Source organism: Chiloscyllium punctatum, chromosome 6 (genome assembly GCF_047496795.1).
Source record: "Chiloscyllium punctatum isolate Juve2018m chromosome 6, sChiPun1.3, whole genome shotgun sequence".
In the NCBI taxonomy this organism is placed as follows: domain Eukaryota; kingdom Metazoa; phylum Chordata; class Chondrichthyes; order Orectolobiformes; family Hemiscylliidae; genus Chiloscyllium; species Chiloscyllium punctatum.
Genome location: NC_092744.1, coordinates 32,816,570 through 32,837,277, shown reverse-complemented (window position 1 = coordinate 32,837,277; position 20,708 = coordinate 32,816,570). Strand labels below are relative to the sequence as shown.

Here is a 20,708-nt window from a genome sequence, read left to right as displayed (position 1 = left end):
AGGCGATTAACATCGAACAACCTCAACTGGTTCCCTTTCTGCTAGCAATGATTTCAGCCAGTGAAAGCATTATTTCCAGATTCCTATTGACTCCACTTTTGCTGGATGACACGCAGAGTCAAATACAGCCTCGAAGTCAATGGCATTCACTCTCACCTCACCTTTGAATTTGAGACCTTTTACCCATGTCTGGACCAAGGCAATAATGAGGACAGGAGCTGAGTAGCCTGAGCTGGCCATCTTTTGCAAATAGCACAATGAGAGCTTGTCCATTAATTTTCTCATAAAAAAGAATGTAACAGTTGTAGATTGTTAGAATGAAAACATTTCTATAAGAAATGCCTGTAGCAATGCTCTAGGTATGCAATAATTGGATTCTGGATCAGTGGTGCTGGAAGAGCACAGCAGTTCAGGCAGCATCCAAGTAGCTTCGAAATCGACGTTTCGGACAAAAGCCCTTCATCAGGAATAAAGGCAGTGAGCCTGAAGCGTGGAGAGATAAGCTAGAGGAGGGTGGGGGTGGGGAGAAAGTAGCATAAAGTACAATGGGTGAGTGGGGGAGGGGATGAAGGTGATAGGGCAGGGAGGAGAGGGTGGAGTGGATAGGTGGGAAAGGAGATGGCAGGTAGGACAAGTCCAGACAAGTCATGAGGACAGTGCTGAACTGGAAGTTTAGAACTAGGATGAGGTGGGGGAAGGGGAAATGAGGAAACTGTTGAAGTCCACATTGATGCCCTGGGGTTGAAGTGTTCCAAGACGGAAGATGAGGCGTTCTTCCTCCAGGCGTCTGGTGGTGAGGGAGCGGCGGTGAAGGGGGCCCAGGACCTCCATGTCCTCGGCAGAGTGGGAGGGGGAGTTGAAATGTTGGGCCCCGGGGCGGTGTGGTTGATTGGTGCGGGTGTCCCGGAGATGTTCCCTAAAGCGCTCTGCTAGGAGGTGCCCAGTTTCCCCAATGTAGAGGAGACCGCATCGGGCCCCAATGTAGAGGATATTCTATCAACTTATAGTGTCATAGAGTATAAGTGTCATACAGCATGGAAACAGACCCTTCAGTCCAGCTCATCCACGTTGACCTGACATCCAATTTGATCTAGTTCCATTTGCCATCATTTGGTCCATATTCCTTAAACTTTTCCTATTCATATGCCCATCCATGCCTTTTAAATGTTGTAATTGTACCCGCCCCAACCAGCTCATTCCATATACGCAATTCCATTCCACACTCTGCATGAAGAATTACTCCTCCAGTTCTTTTTAAATCTTTCCCCTCTCACCTTACACTTGCACCCTATAGTTTTGGACTCCCCCACATGAGGAAAAAGACCTTGGCTATTCACCTTATCCACACTCCTCTATAAGGTCACCCCTTAGCCTCCAACGGTCCAGGGAAAAATGCTGCAGCCTGTTCAGCATCTCCCTATAACTCAAACCCTCCATTCCCACATCCTTGTACATCTTTTCTGCACTGTCTCATATTTAACAAAATCCTTTCTATAGAAGTATTCTAAAAGTGCCCTCACCAATGTCCTGCACAACCACAGCATGATGTCCCAACTCCTATCCTCAGTGATCTGACCAAAGAAGGCAAGTGTGCCAAATGTCTTCTTCACCACCCTGTTTACATGCAACTCCGCTTTCAATGAACTATGCACCTTTGTCCCAAGGTTTTTTTGTTCAGTAACACTCCCAACTACTCTACCATTAACTGTATAAATCCTGCCCTAGTTTGCCTTTCCAAAATGTAACATCTCATATTTATCTAAATTAAACTCCACCTGCCACTCCTCAGCCCATTAGCCCATCTGATCAAGATCCTTTTGTTTTCTAAGATCATCCACATTACTATCCACTACATCACGTATTTTGGTGTCATCTGCAAACCTACAAACCATACTTCCTATATTAATCTCTAAACGACTTGACGAAATGTCAAAAAACAGTGGACACAGCATTGATCCTTGTGAAACACCGCTGGTCACAGGCCTCCAGTCTGAAAAGCAACCCTCCACCACCACCCTCTGTCCTCTACCTTCAAGTCAATTTTATATCCAATTGGTTAGTTCCCTTTGGATCCCATGTGATCTAATCTTAATAACCAGTTTACCTCGTGATACACTTTGCTGAACGCCAAACTGACAGAGTCTACTATTTACCTTTATCAGTTTTCTTTGTCACCTCTTCAAAAAACTCAATCAAGTTAGTGAAACAATTTCCCACTCACAACTTAAATTAAAGCAATCTTAAATTTAGCATCACAATAATTCTGAGAGGGAACACCAAGTGTGTGGGCCATTATTGATGGGATTGAATGTAAATGAAAGAAGGTCCAGTTAAAAGTTATTGGTAACTCTCATCCTTGAGAAGAAAGCAACTTAATAATTAGACTATGTAGAAATTTAACAGGGAAGCCTGGTACTTTTATTTGTTCTTTTACATAAATTTTATACTTCTATAAATTTTATAGAAGTAAAGTTAGATCTGCCACATGGAAAATACAAATATTAAATTCTCAAACCTTCAAAACACATCATTGTTAATTATAGGATGTTTCTTTTATTTTATAGCATAATCTTTGTTGCTTAACTTATATTTTGCTTCAGACCTTGGAGTCATCTCAGCAGAAAACATCAAAAACACAAGTTTTACCTTGAACTGGTCAGACAATACCTTTGAAATATGTGGAGTCTACAACATTGAGAAATCATTTGGAATTGGATATTTGCTCTGTACTTTCAACTTTCACAACAACACATGTAGCTTGTTTGATCTAAGCCCAGGTCAAACCTACACGGTCAATGTTCACTTCATCAGCAAAACCAGTGCAACTCTGACAAGATCGTTGAACGTTACTACAGGTAAAATTGTCAAAATTGAAGTCACACAAGTCTATTACTTTCTGACCGAAGGTTTTGGAGCTCCTTTTGCCATATATTGTGGCAAAGGGGCTATGACATCAAGTAATAATATGACCTAAATATGCCAAGGGAAAAATTCAAGAACAAATCAGTGAGTTATTGTGAAAACCAAAGGTGTATATGTATGTGAAAATAGTTTCTGGAATGATGTTAAATCTAATGAACGAAACAAGAAGTCACACTACCTTGGTACTGGTAATCTGAAACAATAATAATAAAGAGGATTCCACTGTATATATTTCATTGATCAGTTAATTATTTTAGCTTTCATTTTATCTTAAGGTAGCTTTCCATAACCATAATATGAACCTATTTTAGATAAGTACCCACATGACATCAGCAATGAAGAAAACCAATAATTGTAGGTTTTGGAAAGTCAGTTTCCACATAGCTTTTAAGAATCACTTTCCATGCTTATAATTTAGGACATACTATCTAAGAAACTAAAATGCAATTTGGTGAAAAGTTAATGCAGTGTTGACTGTAAATCCAGAGTTTTGAGAGATTGTGTTGAAACTTGAGTTTGTTGATGAAATAATTATATATTTGGGTTGTCAAGTATAAAATTTTAAGTACCATGCTGTTAGCCTATAATGTGTGTGAACCATTTGTTTCATCTGGTTCCACTGATGGTAACCAGAATCCCATTCCTATCAACTGAAATCCAAATCAACTCTCAAATGTGTGGCAAAGTTGTTATATTGATTCTGCACAAGACATAGCATCATAAAAATGTACAGTATGAAAACTTATCCTTCAGTCCAATTTGTCCATGCTGACCAGATATCCTAAAATAATCTAGTCCCAGTTGCCAGCACTTGGCCCATATCCCTCTAAACCCTTCCTATTTATATATCCATCCAGATGCCCTTTAAATATTGTAAGTGTACCAGCTTCCACCACTTCCTTGGACAGCTCATTCCATACAAGCACCACCCTCTGTGTGGAAAAGTTGCCTCTTGAGTCCCTTTTCAACTTTCCCCTCTCAACTTAAACTTATGGCATCTAGTTCTGAACTCCTCCATCACAGGGAAAATACTTTGTTTATATACCCCTCATGATTTTATAAAATTCTGTAAGGTCACCACTCAGACTCTGATGCCAGCCTATTCAACCTCTCCCTGTAGCTCAAACCCTCCAATTCTTGGCAACATTCTTGTAAATATTTTCTGAACCCTTTCAAGTTGCAAAACATTCTTCCTGTAGGAGGGATACCAGAATTGCACAAAATAATTCAAATATCCTATATCCTGTACAGCCTCAACATGACCTCCCAACTCCTATACACAATGCTTTGATCAATAAAGGAAAGCATACCAAACGCCTTCTTCATTTATTGTGGCTCCATAACCCATTGTTAAAATTTCATCAACATTGAATGAACTGACATTTAATTTTTTAAGTAGTCATATTTCGATTGATTTCAGAAATTGAATTTACTAACTATTTTCATTAATTAATTAAAATAATAATATGATATTTCAGAATGTCAAATGAAAATTAGTAATATTTGCTGGTGGTGAAAGGTCAGTGCTCATATTCATAAGGAACTTAAGAGTGGGAGACATATAATTCAAACAATATCCTGAAATTGCACATTCTAATGTTGCAAATAATTAGGCTCTGTTGAACTCTCTTACAATAGGTCATGAGTCATGCTGTAGTGTTGTGGAGAAGTGCTGATAGCTGCAGGCTGTAAAAAAATGTACATTCAAAAAGTGCCTTAATGCTTTGCTAATCTATCACTTTATGAGCAATATATACTGCAAGAACAACTAAAACATCACAAAGATGTATGAGCAGTTGCCTCTGATTTAAAATGCCATAGTTGGCTTTTCATTACAAAATACAATACAGTAAGACAATTTGTCTCTTCAATGGCTCCAGACAATACTTCTATTTGTGGTTTGCAGCATCATTCCTCTGCACTGTTGATCAAAGTGTTTGCAAAGAACTCTCGAACATTATTCCTCACTTAATCATTTGAACATGAGCTCTTCGACTTATTCCTGCAGTTAACTTAAATCCACGTCCATACATGAGCTTAGATATTAACTGAGGAAAACTGGCACAGTATCACATGAAACAGAGTAAAATCAAATGTCTGGAATTACTTACTGCATATTTGTATTTACATTTCAGCACTTGGTTTATTTAGCCAATTTAACATTGTTAATGTTGTCCTTCAGCTTGCGTGTATTCATCAAATTTGACATTTTGAATATCTCAAATCCCCTAATATTGGCCATGTGTTCAGCTACATCGGCCTAACTGCTGTAATAACCTCCACAAGTCTCTTCATCCGTCTATCTTTCTCCTTCTTTAAGTTGCTCCTCAAAACTTAATCTTTCATAAAGCTCTGACACATTCAGTGAGAGAAAGCAGAGTTAATGTGTCAGGTCCAGTGATCCTTCTTCACAACACTGTGTTCTGAGGAAGTGTCACTGGACCGAAAACATTAACTCAGCTTTCTCTCCACAAATGTGCCAGAACTGCTGAGTTTTTCCAGCAATCCTCAAATTCTACAACAGCATGTTGTCTTCAGGACTCAGTGAGTCAGAAACATTTATCAGATTTGTGGTTCGGAAGAAAGAGAGCTTCTATTAGGCCCTCCCTCTCCATGTGCCACATATAGTGTCATTCCACATAATGCTATAGTTCATACAGTGCTCCCGTACAAGTGGTGGAGATGGGAATAGACAGAGGGAAATGGGATTGGCATTCTGATTTTTACCTGCTGACATTTACAAGTGGTAGGCAGCATAGGTGTGGTAGTGCTAGCAAGAAGGAAATTCGGAGCATCCAGAAAGTGGTCAGAAAGTGGGGCGGCATGGTGGCTCAGTGGTTAGCACTGCTGCCTCACAGCACCAGGATCCCAGGATTGATTCCAGCCTTGGGTGACTATCTGTGTGGAATTTGCACATTCTTCCCGTGTCTGTGTGGGTTTCCTCCAGGATCTCTGGTTTCCTCCCACAGTCCAAAGACGTGCAGGCCAGGTGAACAAGCCATGCTAAATTGTCCATAGTGTTAAGTGCATTAGTCAGAGGGAAATGTGTCTGGGTGGGTTGCTCTTCGGAGGGTCAGTGTAGACTGGTTGGGCCAAAGGGCCTGTTTTCACACTGTAAGGGAAACTAAACTAAACCTCTGAATCATATGCACAATGATTCATGCTTTCAAGAGTGGAGAACAACTAAAGAAAATTGATGGCAGTAAAAATTGAGTTGACTAATGCATTTAAAAATTGTGATATTAAACTTAGATTCAGATGAATGTAGCAATGGAGAAAGTCGATGTGAACAGATCTGCATTGAGCGTTATAAGTTTGAAGATAGTCGAGGTTATGAATGCAATTGCCAGAGAGGATTCGTATTAAGTTCGGACAGAGAAACTTGCACAGGTAAGTGAAAGGCTACAGCAAGTAATATCCGATTTCTCTTTATTAGTGGTTCAATACGGTAGACAAATGAAAGTTTGCATATTTTATTGGTACCTGACATTCGACTGATTACTAGTATGTCATGGATGACAATTCCACATTTAGTCAACGTAATATGCAACCAAGTCAATCAACAAACTGAGAATCAATTTTCATTTATTAAAGCCCTAACACTATCCAAATCTGTCTGTTGGGACAAAGTCCTGTGCTAATTGGGATTGTTTCATTGGAGTTTAGAAGATTAAGGGGAGACTTAATAGAGACATACAAGATAATACATGGTTTGGAAAGGGTGGATGATAGGAAATTGTTTCTGTTAGGTGAGGAGACTAGGACCTGTGGACACAGCCTTAGAATTAGAGGGGGTAAATTCAGAACAGAAATGCGGAGACATTTCTTCAGCCAGAGCGTGGTGGGCGTGTGGAATGCATTGCTGCAGAGTGCAGTGGAGGCCGGGACACTAAATGTCTTCAAGGCAGAGATTGATAGATTCTTGTTGTCTCGGGGAATTAAGGGCTACGGGGAGAATGCGGGTAAGTGGAGTTGAAGTGCCCATCAGCCATGATTGAATGGCGGAGTGGACTCGATGGGTCGAATGGCTTGACTTCCACTCCTATGTCTTATGGTCTTATGGTCTAATCTGAATGGCCAATTAAAACATGGCTAAATTCGTTTGGGCCTTTATTGACATGTTAATGAAATGAGGCCTTTGCAAAGAAATCTGGGCCCAAATGATTAAATATATTTGATATTCCTAATAATCTATCAAGGGACTACCTCAGATGAATCAAAATTGGCCTCAAATCTAACCAGGCTGTACAGAGTCAGAGGAGATAGAAAGTGTTCAGAGGTCATTAATTAGTCAGATATCATGTCCAATGGAAGGGGTGACTGTCCAGTGATCTTCTTAATTTCACATGAAGTTGACCTTCTTTAATATTCGTGCAACTCAGAAGTGAAGATTCTATTACACATTTAACATGCATTGCCATTAAGGAAATATTTTGAGGGGACAATACATGGGAAGCAACACTTTGCAAGAACAGTGAATGATAGGTCCAGATAGGTTTCTGGTCAAGTGAATGCAGTAGATTAACAAAAAGGTTAAGATGAGGTACCTGAAAGGTTTGGCATAGTGAAATGGATGAGATGTAATCCAGCTTGCTAAGGAAAGAAAAGGTGGAAATAATAGAGGTTTTGATCAAGATATTCCATTTGGTGTCCAGGTATAGGAGTGGTATTAAAGACTGGAAGGTTGCAAATTATAATTCTATTCAAGAGAAAAGGGAGAGGAATAAATTTAGCAGTTACAAGGTAATCAGCCTATTATTTACATTTGAGGAACCTTTACAGATATTAATCTGATTAAAATTAATCAACACCTGAAAAACGTTAATAAATGAAAATCAATGTGGAATTGACAAAAGACAAATGACTAACTTGATTGAGTCATACAGCATGGAAACAGACCCTTCAGTTCAACTTGTCCATTCCCACCAAGTTTCCCAAACTCGTCCCACTTGCCTGCGTTTGGCCCATATCCCTTTAAACCTTTTCTATCCATTAACGTATCTAAATGACTTTTAAATATTGCAACTGTACCTGCCTCCACCACTTCCTCTGGAAGTTTATTTCCACATATGAATCACCCTCTGTATGAAAATGTTGCCCCTCAGGTCCTTTTTAAATGTTTCTCCTCTCACCTTAAAAATTTGCCTTCTCGTTTTGAACTCTCAACCTGAGGGAAAATACCTTTGCTATTCACCTTATCTCTGCCCCTCTATAAGGTCACCCCTCAACCTACAATGTACCAGCAAAAAAGTCCTAGCCTATCCAGCCTTTCCTTATAGATCAAACACCTATGCTCCAGTCCCAGGAACATCCTTGGAAATCGTTTCTGAATCCTCTCCATTTTAATAGTATCCTTCCTATAGCAAAGTGACCAAAACTATACATAGTACTCGAAAAGTGGCCTCACCAATGTCCTGTCCAACCACAACATGACATCTCAACTCTTATAGTCAACGGGAAAAAAGTGAGGACTGCAAATGCTGGAGATCAAAGTCAAAAAATGTGGCACTGGAAAAGCACAACAGGTCAGACGGCATCCAAGGAACAGGAGAGTTGATGTTTCGAGCATAAGCTCTTCATCATTCCTGATGAAGAGCTTGTGCTCGAAACTTCGACTCTCCTACTCCTTGGATATTGCCTGACCTGCTGTGCTTTTCCAGCACCACACCTTTTGACTGCTATACTCAACTGTCTGAGCAATTAAGGCAAGCATGCTAAATATCTTTTTAACCACCCTGTCTACCTGCAACACAACTTTCAAAGAACTATATAACTAAACTCCTCGCTCTCTTTGTTCGACAATACTACTCAGGGCTCAACCAATAACTGTTTAAGTCTTACCTTCAACAGTGTCCACTATACTACCAATTTTGTTGTCAACTGCAAACTTATTAACCATGTCTCCTATATTTTCATTCAAACCGTTTATATAAATGACAAATAACAGTGCACCCAGCTCCAATCCCTAAGGAACATTGCTGGTCACAGGCCTCCAGTCAGAAAAACAACCCACCACCACCACCCTCTGTTGCCTATTGTCAAGCCAATTTTGTATCCAGTTGGCAGGCTCTCCCTGAATCCCATGTGATCTAACTTTACTAACCAGTCTACCATGCAGAACCTAGTTTCAGTAGAGTCTATGTAAACATAGGCTAGTCCCGTCTCCATAGTCTAGCAAGGAATAACCCTTTACTCAAGGAGTTATAAATTGAGTCATAACTGTGGGGTCACCAGCAAATTATTCCATCCCTGTATCTTGATAAAATAAGGAATAGCATTGAATAAGCAGATGAAGTTAATGATTCTGGGCAGTTCCCAGAAGATGCTGACATCAGTTTCGATTGGAAATGTCTTTGAAAATAGTAATTGAACTCGACAAGCAAAAAATTAATTTGAAAAGAAAGGAAATTAACTTTTGCTTGTCGAGTTCAATTGCTATTTAATGGCAAATCATCAGTTGCACAGTAAGACAACATACTGGTTCTTAATGAATCTAAGATATTATATATTGTGTTGAATATGTCTTGGGAAAGCTTAAAAGAAAATCTCTCATGTAGAAAATTCTAAATGGGAAATAAGTATGTGAAACACTTTCAATAATTTATTCTGTCTTTGATATTATAGCTCTTGATTCCTGCACACTAAATTGTACAAATGGAAAATGTTTCATTGACCCAGTCTCTGAACAGCCCACATGTTACTGTGACATTGGATACTTTTTAGATGAAACAGGCAGAGTCTGCAATGGTGAGATGATATTACTCAGTCTAATTATTTTATCTAGGATGATGATTTGGTAATTCATATGTAATTTGGGTTAGGAGGTTCAAATCCATTTGAACTCTGGTATGCCACTGGTTAAGCCACATTTCCATTCAGGACATTCATTTGTTAATGTAGCCTAACACCTTATTGTGGGATTGGTTGTTGGGAATGTCAATACAAATGTTAGAGGGATTTCTCAGGATGATGATCTGAAACTAGTGTCCAGTACATTTGGAATTTTGCTGTATTTTATGAAGTTTAAAGATATATGATTAACCATCTAGAATTCTGCATATTACAAATATATATATAATATATATTTTGAAATACAGAAGTGATTAGGATTAGTGTGAGCCACAAGTTAAACAAATTGAACATATATTTTATTTATATTATTTATATTATGACAGTCAATATGGATGGTTCAACAAAATTATTTGAACATGATAATAAAATTTACAGTTTAACTAAAATACTTACAAACTTAAAACATTAAAAACCAAAAGAACTGTGGATGATGTAAATCAGAAACAAAAACAGAAGTTGCTGGAAAAGCTCAGCAGGTCTGGCAGCATCCGTGAAGAGAAATCAAAGTTAATGTTTCAGGACCAGTGACCGTTCCAGTTCTGAGGAAGGGTCATCGGACCCGAAACGTTAAAATTGATTTCTCATCACAAATGCTGCCAGACTCAAAACATTAATGTACTTTAATTCATGGTCACTAATTCTGTTAATGTCAAATCAAGAAACTTCAGAACACGCATTTCCCTCCACAAGTATGATCTAGCTTTAAAGCATGCAATCTGCACATAATTCTAAAATGCTTTAATCTCTGTTAGCTATGTTTCTGTAACCATACAATTCTGGCTTGACTTGGAATAGCTTGCCACAGAAGTCTCCAACTGATAGCAAATAGACTGATAGAAGGGTGTTGAGGTGCAGTATTTAAATCAGCAAATCCAGTGATTAAGCAGTGTAAAGATCTAACTGAACTACTCAAAAAAGCAAGTGTGCTCATTTTTAAGTCAAATCATGCCATGGTATGGCAAATAAATAGTTTACTGTTAGTTACACTTGCCTCAGTCTAGTTAATGCTTAAAATGGGAAATAGAAATACGTGACACTCTTCACAGAGGCATCTGGAAGCTGAGTGAATAGAGCAAGTGGCTGTGAATCCCTTTAACTAAACAAACTGGAAGTTTGTAAGATTATCAATATAAGGATTGAGAAAGAAGTATAAATTCAATTGGGTAAAATCAAATTCAAACCCGCCTAAGGAAGAGAAAGAAATGCAAGAAGAGGAAAGATTGAGTAGTATAAGGAATAAGGGTCCACACCTAGTATAATTAATTTTCAGTATCCGGGAGGTTGGTAGACAGTAATTGACACATGAACAGACTTGTTTTAACCTGCTGTGGTGAGTTTACTTTGTGTTTATAATTCACATACAATATCTTCACAGTACTTAATGGATTTCAATAAGTTGCTGTTTGTGCAAGTAAATGATGGCCTATGACTATTAACTTTTCTGTTTAATTGCACATTGCCCTTGACGAAAGTTGCTTTAATTAAGCAAGTTATTACTAATATGCAACATCCCATAAATGCATTTTGGCAAAAAAGGCAAATTCAGACAGTGATTATCACATGCAGTTCTCCAATCCAGGAGGGAAAAAAAAACAAGAGAAAATTCAGAGAGAGTAGCAGCCAGGTGACATTCACTGAAGCTTCCAACTCTTTTGAGAACCCAATAGCTTCTGATGCTACTCAGATATCCTGGCCTGAGAGAGCTGGCCACACCCATTCAGCCTGTTAAAAAAATACCCAAGGCCTCCCCAGCTGTTTACACAAGTGGCCTTAACTATCCAGCTCACTTCCTCTGCCTTACAACCTCTCATCAATGAAGGGAAAAATAAGCTCTTAAAGTTCTGCCTACAACGTTGTAAGCAGAACATTTTTAATTGTCATCTATGGAGCTGAGATATAATTAGCAATATTTGCCCAATGAATTTAACTAGAGTTGGTGAACAAGCATGGTATAAGTTGTCAGCACTGTCATATGTGTATTTGTATGTACATTCTGAAATCATATTTTACAAAATGGATGTTTCAATATTTTAATAATGTTTCTTACAGATATTGATGAATGCTTAAGCCTACCATGTTGGAATAAAGCCACCTGTGTAGATTCCATTAACGCCTTTTCCTGTAACTGTTTGCCTGGCTATACTGGTAAACTCTGCGAACAAGGTGATTTCTATCTCTAATTTCAGTGCCTTACAATAGATATACAGGATATCACATTAGTAATGAGGGAAGAAGATTTAATTATCACATCATGTGAAGGGTAATATAAATAAGATAATCTTAAACAGGAGCTGATTTGTTATCACTGAAAGTAAGATTTCTCAAGCAAAGCTATTATGAATGTGACATCAGTTAATAATTTAAAAGTTAGTCTAATTAACTTTTTCTTTTAAATACAGTGATAAACAACTGTGCTAGCAAGCCATGCCAAAGTAATGGATTCTGCCAGAATCTCATTAATGACTACCGTTGCTGGTGTTTTGACAATTGGGAAGGCAAAGATTGCAATGAAGGTACAGTGTAGGAATTACTTTGTTGAATTTGCATCTTGTTTAATAACTTAAGGAAAGAAAATATGGCAAATACATAATCAAATTGAATAATGTGTGGACCTAAAGCTTGCAAAAACAATAATAGGAGAACTTTCCGCTCTCTCACTGTGCTTACAACACATCAAAGCGATACAGTAACCACGGGAATCGATGTGTCCACATGAAACACACAAGTTACAGTGATACCCGACCTGCTCATAGAGCGCTGTTGTCGCGATCACAGATCTACAGAAGATCAATGAACTTTTTGCACAGTACTCTCAATCTTAACATCACTTTAAACGGCACTGAAAAGTTGATTTTTGTGAGGGATACGGAGCTGTTATCACTTTACTTAGCATAGTGCTTACTGAATGAGTTTTCTAGTCTGAAAAATTAACCTTTTGTTTTACTTTTAAAAGTCTGTCCCGGGAGATTTTTTCACAGTTAAATGGGATTACATTTTATGTCAGTCAATAATTATGTACAAGAAGAAAATAATATAAGCTGGTATGACTGTAATATCTTGTTACTCCATTGCATGATGACAAAGCATGTTAGAAAGAAGATTTATGAGACAATCTTATCGGGGTCCGAGTGACATGAGTTCTGGTGAGACATGGGAGAATCAGCTGAGAAATCTGGTGAAGTAACATCTCATCCGGTCAGGAGCACCCCATTGTTTCTTTTTATGCTTTCACCAAGTAGTGAGCTGGTTTATTGCTACGTAATGTGAGCTGCCAGTTAAAGGAATTAAACCTATCTGTTAATATTTAGCTTCCCATTTTACCAATGTGCCAAAAAAGCTAGACATCAAGAATTCTCATCATGAAAATCAAATCAAATATCTGGTGACTGCAGCTCCTCGTTGCTCTGAAGGACCTTCAAGTTGGATATTGGGCACCACCAACTAAGGGCATGCTCCATGGGTATCAGCCACATGCACACCACTTGGTATCCAATTTGTTCCCAGCTTCCAAGAATGCTCAGATAGCTCTAAGCCTCTAAGAAAGCTTGTCATGATTGCCAGCAGGACTCAGTCAAACCAAGAGAGAGAGCCTTCTGTCAAAGACAGAAATCAAGGGCAGCTTTTGATTTCAGTCTGGGACTTGGACATGGCCAGAATTAGGATGTTCCCCACATGAGGAGTAAGGAGTGAAGTGGACATCCCACCACCCATCTTGACACTCCCTGTCCTTTTGTGAGTTGTTTTCCATCCGCAATGAGAGTGAAGCAGGTATTAAGGGAGATGAAAGTGGGTGGCACAGCTGTTTCATTTGGGGAAGATGGGGAGATGTCCCAAGCAAGCGAGTAGGCAGTGCAGAGAGCATGCAGAGAAAGTGATATCGGAGTTGGGTAGTTGGCAGTGATTGAGGGAAGATGCTTCAGATGTAGAGTATGCACCTTGATAGGAAGTGGAAGTGGCATAAAGTGATTGATGGTGAGATATCAGAGGCAGTATCATCCTACCTACCCTGACAGGGTGAAGAAGGACATTGATCTTCTTTCTACATTGCTGGACATGCTTGCAGACGGCTTAGACTACTTTAACCCAGTGGCAACCTAGACCACACTGATGCCAATGTGGACTTCCGCCTAGCCCAGAACCAGGCTAAGATACCTCTGGGGCACCAAATGTTTCTTGTCTACAAAGACTGGGGAAAATATTATGAATTATGCAAGACAGCTCTGGACCGACAGCTTGTCCAGGTCTACAATAAGCTTGTAAACATGACACAGGTCCTAAGGTTGGCTGGGCAATTCCAAGAGATATCAGCAGTGGTGAAATATTCTGATAGTAGTACCATGGAAAGATGGGCTGGAATCAGATGAGATGGGTGCCATGGAGCGGGTAGGTCATTAATGAGGAGAATTTGGTCAGACTTGATGTGAAAACATGCTAGGCTTAACAATAATAAAACCCTCCAAAACACTCAACTTAACTGGCATATAGTCAAAAAATGGCAGTTTCAGCCTTTGTAGCCAATATTACAGACAACGTGAATTTTAAACCTCACACTTTTATTGTGGGAGTTGAGGAAAGGGAATTGGCTTTTACACCAAAGGACCAATAAGAAAGGAAAAGTAATATTGCCTGGAGAAGTTATGGCCTATTAGAATTATCACTGGGCTACTAAATTACCCTGGTAATATTCTCAGGGACCCATGTTCAAATTCTGCCATGGTGGAATTTAAATTCAATATAAAATCATTGACAGGAAAATCCTATCTGTCTCACTAATGTCCTTTAGGGAGGGTAACTGCTGCCCTTACCTGGTCTAGTCGACATGTGGTTCATTAACTGCACTTCAGGCAGTAAATACTGATCTAGTCAACAGTGCCCACATACTGTGGGACTGGAGTGGACAAAGTTAAAAATCACACAACACCAGGTTATAGTCCAACAGATTTATTTGGAAGCACTAGCTTTCAAATCACTACTTCTTCATCAGGTGGTTGATGCAGCGCTCTGAAAGCTAGTACTCCCAAATAAACCTGTTGGACTATAACCTGGTGTTGTGTGAATTTTACACATACTGTAAATTATACTTTTCTTAAAAATCCGCACAAACGAATGTGTTGTTTGTAGAAATCTAAAGATCAGAAGAAAATAGCAGAAATAAGTCACTTCAATGCTAAAATACCATATCAAAACTATTAATTATTTTTCATTGCATTGACATGTTGGTATCCTTATTCTGTAAATTATCAATTGTTACTAAAAATATAACTACATATATAAATGGTTAGAACTTACAAATAAAATATTATATTGACTATTGTCATTAAATAGATTGATAGATGGAGAATTAATTTTGTATGATGCAAATGTTTAATTTTCTTTTATTTGACCAGATGTTGATGAGTGTTCACGAGGTACGCACAGATGTGATCAGAATGCTGGAATATGTGACAATGTACTCGGATCCTACATATGCTCCTGCAAGGAAGGATATGAAAATGATGGCTTCATCTGTAAAGGTACAGAACTATATGGTGACTAAAATACTTTTATTAAACATGAGTGTGAAGCGTACTATAACAGGTACATATCTTTCTTAGTTTCTTTTAGTCATCAAAGATGAGGCTACAAAGATCGTGGATGTAATGTTAGCAATCTGTGAAGAATCTTTAGTTTCCACCAAAAATCCCAGGGGCTTGAAAAAATGTCAAAGTAATCCCCATATTCAGCAAGCAAAAGACAAACAATTACAATAGCTTAACATCTGTCACTGGGACAATGTTTGGATCTATTTGAAAAAGAGTATTGACAGAAATGTGAGAAATACATAATATCAAAAAGAGTTAACATGGATTCATAAAGGGGAAATGATGCCTAACAAATTTTTGATTTGGAGATGCCGATGTTGGACTGGGGTGTACAAAGTTAAAAATCACACAACACCAGGTTATAGTCCAACAGGTTTAATTGGAAGCACACTAGCTTTCGGAGCGATGCTCCTTCATCAGGTGATAGTGGAGGGCTCAATCGTAACACAGAATTTATAGCAAAAATTTGCAGTGTGATGTAACTGAAATTATACATTAAAAAATTGATTGTCTATTAAGCCTTTCATCTGTTAGAATACAGTGATAGTTTCACTTCTTTCATGTGTAAATCACAAAACCTTTTTTTTTAAGTTGCATTCTTGGGTTAGCTGTTAACCCGAGAATGCAACTTTTAAAAAAATGGTTTTGTGATTTACACATGAAAGAAGTGAAACTATCACTGTATTCTAACAGATGAAAGGCTTAATAGAAAATCAATTTTTCAATGTATAATTTCAGTTACATCACACTGCAAATTTTTGCTATAAATTCTGTGTTACGATCGAGCCCTCCACTATCACCTGATGAAGGAGCGTCGCTTAGAAAGCTAGTGTGCTTCCAATTAAACCTGTTGGACTATAACCTGGTGTTGTGTGATTTTTAACTTTGACAAATTTTTAGTGTTCTTTGAGAAGGTAACAAGCAGGATAGATAAAGAAGGACCAATAGATCTATTATATTTGGATTTCCAAAAAAGGTGTTTCTCTCGGTATTGGACATAAGGGTATTTAATAAGCCAAGAACTCTTGGTGTCAGGAATTATGTATTTGTATGAATAGAGAATTGGCTAACTGATAGAAGACAGAGTTGGGATAAAGTATGTATTTTCATGGTGGCAATCTGTAACTCGTGAGTGTCGCAGAGATCTGTGTTGGGCTGCAATTCTTTACAGAACATACTAATGACTTGGATGATGGAAGTGAATGTACTATTGCCCAGTTTGCACATGGCACAAAAATAAGTGTGAAGGCAAATCGTGAGAATAATAGTCTACAGACAGATATAGATATGTTGAGTGAATGGTCAAAAAAAAAATGCCAGATGGAATTTGATGTGGGAAAATGTGAAGCAATACATTTGGGCAGGAAGGAGAGAAAAGCTATATATTATTTAAATGAGGAAAGAAGGTAGAAAGCTACAGAATAAAAGGATTTTGGGGTTCTTGTGCATGAATCGCAAAATCTAGCATGGAAAATTCATTGGTAAATAGGGAAGGCAAATGGAATACTGACTTTTATTTCAAAAGGAATGGAGAATAAAAATAGGGAGATTTTGCTAAAACTATGGAAGGCATCAGTCAGAATATAGCTGGAATAATGTGAACAGATGTTCAAGTATCTATGAAAAGATAAGCTGACATTAAAGGCAGACCAGAGAAGGTTTATTATGTTAATTCTGGTTAGGGAGGGATTTTGTTATGAGGAACAATTGAGTAGGTTGGGATGAGTCTTGTGGCACACTAACAGTGTCGCTATCCCTGGACCAGGAGGCCTGGGATCAAGTCCCACCTGCTTCAGAGATGGGTAATAACATCTCTGAACAGGTCAATTAGGAAAATATCTGAATAGGTTGGGCTTGTAGTCATTGTAGCTTAGAGGAATGAGAGGAGACAAGATTGTTAGGGGTTTGACAGAGTAGATGTTGATAGATTGTTTCCCTTTTTGGGAGAGTCCAGGATCAGGGGGAATACTCTCAGATCAAAGAGTCACCCATTTAAAACTTTTTGTCTTTTGTCCTTCACTGCCTGGACTGTTTGCTGCTCAAAGGTACTTCAGATTATTCCCCAGGTAGTTTTCTCTTGTGCAATTTTGTTCAAGTTTGTGCTGTACAAGCCACATTTCCTGAGATCCATTTTCAAAAAGTCATCGAACTGAAATTCTGCCCTGCCATACAGGTGTCATCCAAGTTTAAATTGTGAATATCCCTGTATATGATTGCCTTGATAATTTTCTCTTCAATATTATACACTTCATGTCCAATCTAACAGGGTTGGGTTCTCAACAGGATTTCAATTCCAGACATTTTTGGCATTTGAAGTACCTCAGTATTGGGCACTGTTTCCTTGCATTTGATTCCCCATGATGTCATGTGGAACTGATTCAACTGATTAATGCGTTTGGAGAATGTAGTCTATTTCTCTGAGATACAGGAGATCATTTTTGTAGCAGCTTTGTATATCACACAATCTGTTGTGTAAGTAGGTAAATACTGCTCAAGTAGCTTTATTGGCCATTTCACTGTCAATGCAAACATTTCTGAATATCGTAGTTCTGAGATAGGTGAGGTTATCTACAACATTGTGCCATTAACAGTTCCAGCATCTCGTTATCGTCAGGATTTGTTGATGATATCTGGAAATGCTCCGTATGTTGATGATTAGCCCAAAACAATCAATCAGTCACTTTTTAAAAAAATTTCATGAATCTTTTGAAGGCCTTGCTCACAGTTTGACACAAGACCACAATCATTGGCAAATAATAGTCCCTGTTTCATCATCTCCCGTCTCTTAATTAAGAATTTCAGTCATTTCAGGTTGAGGAGCTTGTCTGTAAAGGATATATCTTCCATTGACATTTCTCCAATGGTAGCCAAGAACGTGCTGAACAGCACACAGGGCATGACACAGCCTTGTTTCACGAAACGTTTCACATCAAAGGTGTCAGTATATCCACCATAGTCAGTGACTCCCTCATGAAAATGTCCGATCAGATTTACAGCTCTATCAGGACATCTATAAGGTCTCAACTGACTTTACTAAAACCTGTGTCAGGTCAGCAAATGCACAATAGGATCCCAGTTGCAGTTATGGCAATTCTCTCGTACTTGCCAAATGATAATTTTACAAGTTCTTCTGCTTTGCTTGAACCCTCTTTGCCATTCTGGCACTTATTTTGCTTTGTGACTTAAGCTTGTAGAGAGGAACTTTTGCTAGAGTTTTACCAGCTGGGAGAAGCAGCAAAATTCTTCTGGTTATCACACACAATTTGTTGTCCTTTTCCTTTGTACAAGAGAACAATTGTGTTACACTTAAGCTCCAGAGGAATCTCACATCCTGACAAATAGTTATGTCAGCATGATGGCTGACTGATGTCCTCAGATTTGTATGCTTCTCCTGGGTTCTTGTCTAAAACTCGAGTTTTCCTTGAGATTAGGGATACAGGCAATTCTTTGAAAACACGATGGTTGCATTCTCGTGCAACCACGCATTATAGAAAAATTGTGCTTTAGAAACAGCATTTAAAGTGTTGGTGATGTAATTGTGCAACAGCCAACAACACATTTTAAAAGTTTGTGCTTTAGAAACAGTGTCCCTAATTTGTTAATTACATTACATGAATTCACGTTAACGAAGCATGTGTTATAACACAACGGCCCGTATAGTGACTTTTATAATCTTCACAAGAGAGTTTGCTGTTCAGGTTTTCACATTTGTGTCAATCTGGCAGCTTGTCTATAACTGCCCATTTGCAGTGAATGGACTGTTAAGCATAGCTATAAAGAGCCCAGCCCTGCTTTCATCAATAGCTTCTGGATTAGTGGTGCTGGAAGAGCACAGCAGTTCAGGTAGCATCCAAGGAGCTTCGAAATCAACATTTCGGGCAAAAGCCCTTCATCAGGAATAAAGGCAGTGAGCCTGAAGCGTGGAGAGATAAGCTAGAGGAGGGTGGGGGTGGGGAGAAAGTAGCATAGAGTACAATGGGTGAGTGGGGGAGGGGATGAAGGTGATAGGTCAGGGAGGAGAGGGTGGAGTGGATAGGTGGAAAAGGAGATAGGCAGGTAGGACAAGTCCGGACAAGTCATGGGGACAGTGCTGAGCTGGAAGTTTGCAACTAGGGTGAGGTGGGGGAAGGGGAAATGAGGAAACTGTTGAAGTCCACATTGATGCCCTGGAGTTGAAGTGTTCTGAGGCAGAAGATGAGGCGTTCTTCCTCCAGGCATCTGGTGGTGAGGGAGCGGCAGTGAAGGAGGCCCAGGACCTCCATGTCCTCGGCAGAGTGAGAGGGGGAGTTGAAATGTTGGGCCATGGGGCGGTGTGGTTGATTGGTGCAGGTGTCCCGGAGATGTTCCCTAAAGTGCTCTGCTAGGAGACGCCCAGTCTCCCCAATGTAGAGTTGACCGTATCGGGAGCAACGGATACAATAAATGATATTAGTGGATGTGCAAGTAAAACTTTGATGGATGTGGAAGGCTCCTTTAGGGCCTTGGATAGAGGTGAGGGAGGAGGTGTGGGGCGCAGGTTTTACAGTTCCTGCGGTGGCAGGGGAAAGTGCCAGGATGGGAGGGTGGGTTGTAGGGGGGCATGGACCTGACCAGGTAGTCACGGAGGGAATGGTCTTTGCGGAAGGCGGAAAGGGGTGGGGAGGGAAATATATTCCTGGTGGTGGTGTCTGTTTGGAGTTGGCGGAAATGTCGGCGAATGATTTGGTTTATGCGGAGGTTGGTAGGGTGGAAGGTGAGCACCAGGGGCATTCTGACCTTGTTACGATTGGAGGGGTGGGGTCTGAGGGCAGAGGTGCGGGATGTGGACTAGATGCAGTGGAGAGCATCTTTAACCACGTGGGAAGGGAATTTGCGGTCTCTAAAGAAGGAGGCCATCTGGTGTGTTCTGTGGTGGAACTGGTCCTCCTGGGGGCAGATACGGCGGAGGCGGAGGAATTGGAAATACGAGATGGCATTTTTGTAAGCGGTATGGTGGGAAGATTCCCTTCCCACGTGGTTAAAGATGCCCTCCAACGCATCTCGTCCACATCCCGCACCTCCGCCCTCAGACCCCACCCCTCCATCCGTAACAAGGACAGAACGCCCCTGGTGCTCACCTTCCACCCTACCAACCTTCGCATAAACCAAATCATCCGCCGACATTTCTGCCACCTCCAAACAGACCCCACTACCTGGGATATATTTCCCTCCCCACCCTTTCCGCCTTCCGCAAAGACCGTTCCCTCCGTGACTACCTGGTCAGGTCCATGCCCCCCTACAACCCACCCTCCCATCCTGGCACTTGCCCCTGCCACCGCAGGAACTGTTAAACCTGCGGCCACACCTCCTCCCTCACCTCTATCCATGGCCCTA

General features: G+C 39.7%; 1 protein-coding gene across 1 annotated transcript in view; it reads left to right on the top strand.

Annotated features, from left to right (window-relative positions):
* LOC140478646 (mucin-4) overlaps positions 1 to 20,708 on the top strand; it is a 149,869-nt gene that overhangs the window by 63,904 nt on the left and 65,257 nt on the right. The window contains exons 12-17 of the mRNA XM_072571862.1: positions 2,601 to 2,855; positions 6,175 to 6,312; positions 9,547 to 9,669; positions 11,824 to 11,937; positions 12,174 to 12,287; positions 15,162 to 15,287. Coding sequence (XP_072427963.1) covers positions 2,601 to 2,855; positions 6,175 to 6,312; positions 9,547 to 9,669; positions 11,824 to 11,937; positions 12,174 to 12,287; positions 15,162 to 15,287 — 870 coding nt within the window. The remainder of the gene's footprint in view (positions 1 to 2,600; positions 2,856 to 6,174; positions 6,313 to 9,546; positions 9,670 to 11,823; positions 11,938 to 12,173; positions 12,288 to 15,161; positions 15,288 to 20,708) is intronic.